This window comes from Phoenix dactylifera, chromosome 3 (assembly GCF_051530095.1).
Source record: "Phoenix dactylifera cultivar Ajwa chromosome 3, Ajwa_hap1_PhDact_Kaust_v1.1, whole genome shotgun sequence".
NCBI classification, from domain to species: Eukaryota; Viridiplantae; Streptophyta; class Magnoliopsida; order Arecales; family Arecaceae; genus Phoenix; species Phoenix dactylifera.
Window position 1 is genome coordinate 42,615,854 of NC_143192.1, and position 6,205 is coordinate 42,622,058.

At 42.5% G+C, this 6,205-nt stretch overlaps 2 protein-coding genes across 2 annotated transcripts; both read left to right on the forward strand.

The window, feature by feature from the left end:
* Window positions 1–754: 754 nt before the first annotated feature.
* LOC103700164 (DEAD-box ATP-dependent RNA helicase 7) lies at window positions 755–2,402 on the forward strand. The gene is made up of 4 exons (XM_088718490.2): window positions 755–937; window positions 1,044–1,138; window positions 1,343–1,476; window positions 1,951–2,402. The coding sequence occupies exons 2-4, from the start codon at window positions 1,083–1,085 to the stop codon at window positions 2,085–2,087; spliced, it is 327 nt and encodes a 108-aa protein (XP_088574616.2). The 5' UTR covers window positions 755–937; window positions 1,044–1,082; the 3' UTR covers window positions 2,088–2,402.
* A 1,744-nt stretch (window positions 2,403–4,146) lies between these two features.
* LOC103699852 (glutathione S-transferase U17-like) lies at window positions 4,147–5,642 on the forward strand. The gene is made up of 2 exons (XM_008781853.6): window positions 4,147–4,542; window positions 5,026–5,642. Exons 1-2 carry the CDS (start codon window positions 4,219–4,221, stop codon window positions 5,401–5,403), a joined length of 702 nt encoding a protein of 233 aa, XP_008780075.3. The 5' UTR covers window positions 4,147–4,218; the 3' UTR covers window positions 5,404–5,642.
* Window positions 5,643–6,205: the final 563 nt, after the last annotated feature.

The window sequence follows — 6,205 nt, forward strand, 5'->3', positions numbered from 1 at the left end:
AAAGGTCGCCCGCCCTGACACTGGTCCTGGTAGAGGTGCTCCAAACCTGCACGTCTAGACCTGCGCACCCTGGTAACGGAAGGGATCGGACCCTCTCTGTCAGATGCCCTCCAAAAAACTGAACCAGCTTAGTCTCATCCCATGTAGCCCCCCCGGGGACAAAGAGATCACATACACGCAGGCCTTCTCCAGCCTCGACACTAACCATAGTCGGCCAGTGCCGCAAGGGGAGGGTATCTACCCATGGGTCTCCAGTCACGTCAATACTGCGTTCATCGCCTATCAGCCATCTGGTATATACCAACGCAGTAGGCAGGTACCTCACAATCTCTCGCCACAGGAAAAACATCTGCGCCCACCTCGGGCCGGTGCCTCATGGCCCACTCTCCCATAGCGGGCTGCTATAGTCCGGCTCTAGAGCCTCTGCGGCTCTAGAGTCGGGCAATGAGCACCTTCTGTCACTCCAGGAGAGATAGAATCCCTAGGCTACCCATGGTCTAGGTAGAACAGGGAGGGATGGTACAGAAACCATGGTCTGGTTTTGTATTGATCACCAGAGGTTGCTATGTTACTAACAGTTGGATTAATTTTCTGGTAACACTGGAGTTGCTATCCTACTATATGAACCCAAGTATTCATATAGCGTATGTCGGATAGAAAGGGAATCTGGTGTCACGTTTGGGCACATATCTGCTCCTCAACCTGCTGATGTTTGCTGAATCTGCTGGTTCTGAAGCATCTGAAGCTATATTCAATTTATCTGACAGGTATGCCCTTGTTTTGTTTGTAGGGGATTAACTTTATAAATTTGAAACTGTTCATTGCTTGTGCTGAAATTCAATCGATTCCAGTATTCCAGTCACACGCAGAACAACTGCTGAGTTCCTCTGGCTTGTCGGTGGTGGATTTACTTGCAAAAGCACTTGCAAAGGCTGCAGTGAGTCCCTTTTCTTTTAACAAAAAATAGATATTACTATGAAGCTTGTGGAGAGTGTCAGTTAATTTCTTCAAGTGGGTTTGGTGATCTTTTGTTTGTTTTGCAGGGATACACTGATATTAAGAAGAGATCACTACTTTCATCCATGGAGAATTATGCAACTTTACTCCTCCATGCTGGAAAGCCCATCTACTCACCCTCGTAAATCTTGCATGCCTTAAAATTGTGAATGTTTAACATGTATCTTACTTGTATATTGATCAATTTTGTGCTGCACCCATGGTTGTCCCAAAAGCACTTTTCCCAAGTATTTAACCAATGAACTGGCATTTATAGTGATCCAGTATCTCAAAACCTGCATATGAATAGTTGCTCTCAGACCTGATTCTGTTCTGTGGGTTCTAGGTTTGCTTATAGCATCTTGAGGAGATTCTTGCCTGATGAGAAGGTTGAAAGGGTGAAGGGTCTTTCTCTTACAGCTGATGGAAAGGGTGCTGTGTTTGATGTGCCTGCTGATGATGTGGACTCATTCATCGCAGGTGTGCTTATCAGAATTGATCAATTTAGTTACTAATATATGTTAAAGTGATAATATTTAAAGTTGAAACATGCCATGATATGTATTTTTCAAGTAGTGTGACTTCTGAAAATGAAGACCTAACCTACTTCTGGCGCTGGCTTTACTGTTGGTGAATCTTCAACCATGATATGGTGGTGCCCTTTAAAAGCAGCAGATTTTCCTGGCAATCCAGCATTATGAGCTCGGGGGATGATTGCCTGGTTTTTGTACAAAAGAATGCCAATAGACCTATCGCATCTTCACTATTCTCGGGAAACTATGGTTGTGTTGGAAAAACTAAAATTAGTCAAAGCATGCAACTTACATTATGCCGTCAATCACAGTCTTTAGTGATCAGAGAAATGATGTAGCAGGATTGCCGTTGTGAGTGTGAAATATGATTGTACTCTGCTCTAATTTTAACGCTCTTGCATTTGTTCATCTTTGTGTATAGGCCAGGAAAATGCAAATATGGTGAACATCGAGGTTTTGGAAAAATTGCCTCCTTTGCAAGACAAGGATCGGTCGAGAGCTGGAGACAGGTTTGGAGGATGTGGTGGTTTTGCTGACAGAAGAGGCGGTGCTGGATGATTTTCTGGTGGTAGGGGAGACGATGGCCGACCTGGTAGAAGAAAATGTGGATTTTCAGATCAAGGAACGGGAGGCAGTGGAAGGATTTACTGTAATATAGAAACTTTGGGGCCATATATGAACATAGGAAATGTTTACTTACGTATTTATTTGTTTTTTAAAGCGACCTTCAGGTTATCCAATGGGATCCAAATGGGTTCATTTTTGCAAGCTGTATACATAATCCATTTAAGCGCGACAGGTTTTGTTTTGATTACTAGGTTGAGTGGCAGACGTGTTTAATCTTTGTTGTGATCATCAAAATCTTGGGTGCCTCATTTTTATGGGTTCCTGCTCCCTTCTTCTAATCGCGTCCTATTTTTTGTATCTTGGATTATCTATACACATGTACAGCCTGTAACCTATCCAAATTTTTGATTAGTATGTTCAAATTTGAGATGGTGCATTGCCAAGGTGTTTAATTTGTAATCTTCACAACGTACACATTTTCCTTTTCAATTATTACCGCAATACCAATATTTTGTGGTGTATTATCTTTAGCTTCACTTTTACAATTACTTGTATTTCATTTTCTAGCCGAGAATTTTGTATTTGTACTATATTTCTTTATTCTTTAGTAAATGAATAGGTTACACCCTCTCCTTATATCATCCTTTTTCTAGTTGAAAATTTTTATAAATACTTGTCTACGATCTCCGGCTTTAATTGTATCCATCCAATTAATAGGTAGATAAGTGATACTCATTGCAGAAGGAATTCTAGCTTTTGTGATTTGCAAACATTTCACATCCGAGAGGAAGAACCATGAGAATGTAGGATTATTGTCAACCTGCTTAGTAGATAGGCGGCATATTGCCATCACAGTATGTCACGGTCTAAGTTGTTTCCCTTGCCCATGAGGGCAGCAACTATGGAGAAACTGTTGTCTACAAACCCCATCTTCAACCCTTTTCTTTTTACACGCTACACCCATCTTGCATTATCCTAGAGTCTGAGAGAACTCTATAATTATTGTAAGAGAGACATTGATTCCAAAGAATTGGAGTGTTTAATTGGGATTATTTAGCCGCTGCACTGCTGTGGGCAATGCAAAAAGACCACAACTAAACGATTTTCTGGTATAAGTAATCCACTAGGTGCAGCTTAGAGAGGGGAAGAAGAAATGTATATCACGTTCAATCATATGTTCAAACCACCTATTTCCAATGACTCAATATTCCAGTCCTCAAACTAAGCATGTCCTCCTGTTCTTCGAGTATGGTTGGTTTCCTATTTGTTCTATTTGAGTTTTGCATAGTTTTGTATAATTGGAGATTAGTTACCTATTTTTATTCCGCTGCTGCGGTGCCTATCTTCAATCTCTCTTCCTTCTTTCTTCTCATTTCATTATCTCAGGGAAATGATTAGCGAACTTTGATCACCATTTTCCTCGAAAATTATTGTTGATCAGTGGTTTCCAGCGGCCTATGACATTTTGTGCTAGAAAATTTTAATTTCTAATACGTTTTAGTATCTTTTTTGTCCATCTAAAACTATAAAATATTTGTAAGAGAAAAATGACATGTATTTTTTTTTTCTATTAGGAGGGGCAAATATCCATTTTTATGAACCCTATCTTCATACAGTCACACCATCCAGAGGGATCGACTCTGATTGAAATCTAACACCTGTCCCTGGCTCAAGTGATAAGGAATCATACCATCTGAACAGAGTTGCGAGTTCCATCAACTAATATCTTTTTAATTAGCTTGGCTTCAGAAGGAAGTCATTGGACTTATTAATGCAGAGATCTTAGATCTTAAAAAAAGAAAGCTGCAGACCAACGCACCTCCCAACATGTCAGCGGCAAATTCTGGCAAACAAAATAAACATAGGTCAAAATTCAAACTTTGATTCCACAACTTGAGCTCCAAGCCACAAGCCTACAACTTGAGCTCCAAGCACAAGGAGGAGGAACACACTGCCCGTAATAGTCTCCTACCAAATCTTAATAGTTTCCCGTCACGGGTGACGCTTGTCCAAGCCTGCTCCCTTCACCTCTATGTATACTCACATCTAAAGCAACTTCTAACCCACACCTACTATCAAATATTTTTCTCTGTTCCTACTTTCGAGAGAATATACGGAGAGAATGGCAGGAGGTCAGGAGTTGAAGTTGTTGGGGCTGTGGGCGAGCCCATTTGTGTTGAGGCCGAGAATTGCTCTAAACCTCAAGGGGGTGGGCTACGAGTTCTTGGAGGAGGTGCCGGGGACTAAGAGCGAGCTCCTCCTCAGGTCCAACCCTGTCTACAAGAAGATGCCTGTCCTCATCCACAACGGCAAGCCCATCTGCGAGTCCATGATCATCGTTCAATATATTGACGAGGTCTGGGACGCAGCGGGACCTTCCATCCTGTCCTCTGATCCCTATGACCGTGCCATTGCTCGCTTTTGGGCCGTCTACATAGATGACAAGGTATACCAAATTACTTCTCTGCCTTTCTTGCACATCGTTCAGTATTATATCGCTTTTGGGCAATTTTTAACTTCCAGAGATGGATTTCACTTTTATATCTTGGTATGATGTCTAGAGGTGAAGTCACGAATGACATTACTTGGTTGGGTTGTGTATAAGATAAATAGGTTGGGACATTTTTCTATATCTTTGTCATCAGGATGGGTTGGTACTACTTTATCACTCATCCCATAGCAGTGGAATGTGGGTGCTGTCCGGGACCGACCTTTGCAACCCCATATCCCTAAATTTGGGCGTGCGTCTAATCTAACTCGGGCTTGCATCCCGGTTCTTTTATCCATCCCAATTGCAGCTGACTCTTACTGCGCTTACTCCAAGCAACCTAACCATCTATGAACCCAATGAGGCGAGATAGAGAAATTGAGTTCATTATGTAGGACTAATGAGCCTTGTTTTTTTTTCTGTTCTTACCTTCCGTCTCAGTGGTTCCCTTCTCTGATAAAAATCATAAAAGCAAAGGCTGACGACGAAGAGACGGCCGAAGCAAGAGAGCAGGTGATTGCCGGACTCCAGTTGTTGGAAGAGGCTTTCGAGAAATGCTCCAAAGGCAAGGACTTCTTTGGCGGGGAAAGTGTTGGCTACCTGGACATTGCGTTTGGGTGCTACTGGGGGTGGCTCAAGGCAGGGGAAAAAATGGCCGGCATCAAACTACTAGACGAGGAAAAGACACCTCTCTTGATGGGATGGGCAGAACGTTTCTGTTCGGCCGATGCCGTGAAGGAGTTGATGCCGGAGGTCGACAAGCTTGTCGAGTTCGGCAACATGATTCGGGCCAGGCAGAATGCTGCTGCCGCCAACTGAGAGTCTTCGACTTCAGGAAGGCGGTTTTGGTGGCATAAACGCTTCGAGTTCGGATAAATATTGGTGGGGATGACTGATGAGAGTAAAAAGTGGAATAATTTGATGAACCAGAGTGTTGCGTTTGAAATGTCTTTCTTGAAAATGTAGTGTAAAATGTCTTATGGTTTGTTAGAGTCGAGGACTTTGCTGGCAGCATTTGAAATTGGTGGTTTTATGCATAAGATTTCCTTTCTGTTCTATTTTTCTGCAGTGGATGGAGGAACATGACCCCGCAATGGTGTAGTCTCGATTAGCAACATTGTAGTGGTACTGGTACTTCTTTGAGATTTTGATATGCAATATTTTGAAGTCCAACGGCATTCATGCATGAGAGAACGCATAAATGAACGACTCCTTGACCATAAATTTAAATGATGTCTACCAAGACCCCCGAAGGAAGTTAATTTACGCTTCCATTGCGTTACATCGTCCCTTTAGAAACTCAGTTATTATGTTCTTTTCTTGTTGGAGCGATTGACAGGGCTAGATTGAAGAATTATGTGTTGGGTTTTGACCCACATGACCACAACGTGGTCAGTTACAGAATGAATCCCGTAACTGACTCCTAGAGAAGTGGAAACTCCCTTAATCCTTGATGGAAGGATAAGGCTTATGGGTCTCACCCTCTGCCTATTGATCGACATAGAACCAGCCATCGTGGGTGTCATTAACGCAGGGCCAAGAGGGAGATACGAAGAAGGACTTGATCGTTCATCAGATTGCTTATGGATCCAGGTATGCTTCCTTTCATGATTGGTTCATG

What these genes read in the sequence shown, in the direction of transcription:
- LOC103700164 (XM_088718490.2), top strand. Translation starts at nt 1,083, where the DNA reads ATGGAGAATTATGCAACTTTACTCCTCCATGCTGGAAAGCCCATCTAC. An exon ending in AAGCCCATCTACTCACCCTC is followed by an intron (nt 1,139 to 1,342) that starts GTAAATCTTGCA and finishes TGTGGGTTCTAG; the next exon opens with GTTTGCTTATAGCATCTTGA. An exon ending in TGTGGACTCATTCATCGCAG is followed by an intron (nt 1,477 to 1,950) that starts GTGTGCTTATCA and finishes CTTTGTGTATAG; the next exon opens with GCCAGGAAAATGCAAATATG.
- LOC103699852 (XM_008781853.6), top strand. Translation starts at nt 4,219, where the DNA reads ATGGCAGGAGGTCAGGAGTTGAAGTTGTTGGGGCTGTGGGCGAGCCCA. An exon ending in CCGTCTACATAGATGACAAG is followed by an intron (nt 4,543 to 5,025) that starts GTATACCAAATT and finishes CTTCCGTCTCAG; the next exon opens with TGGTTCCCTTCTCTGATAAA.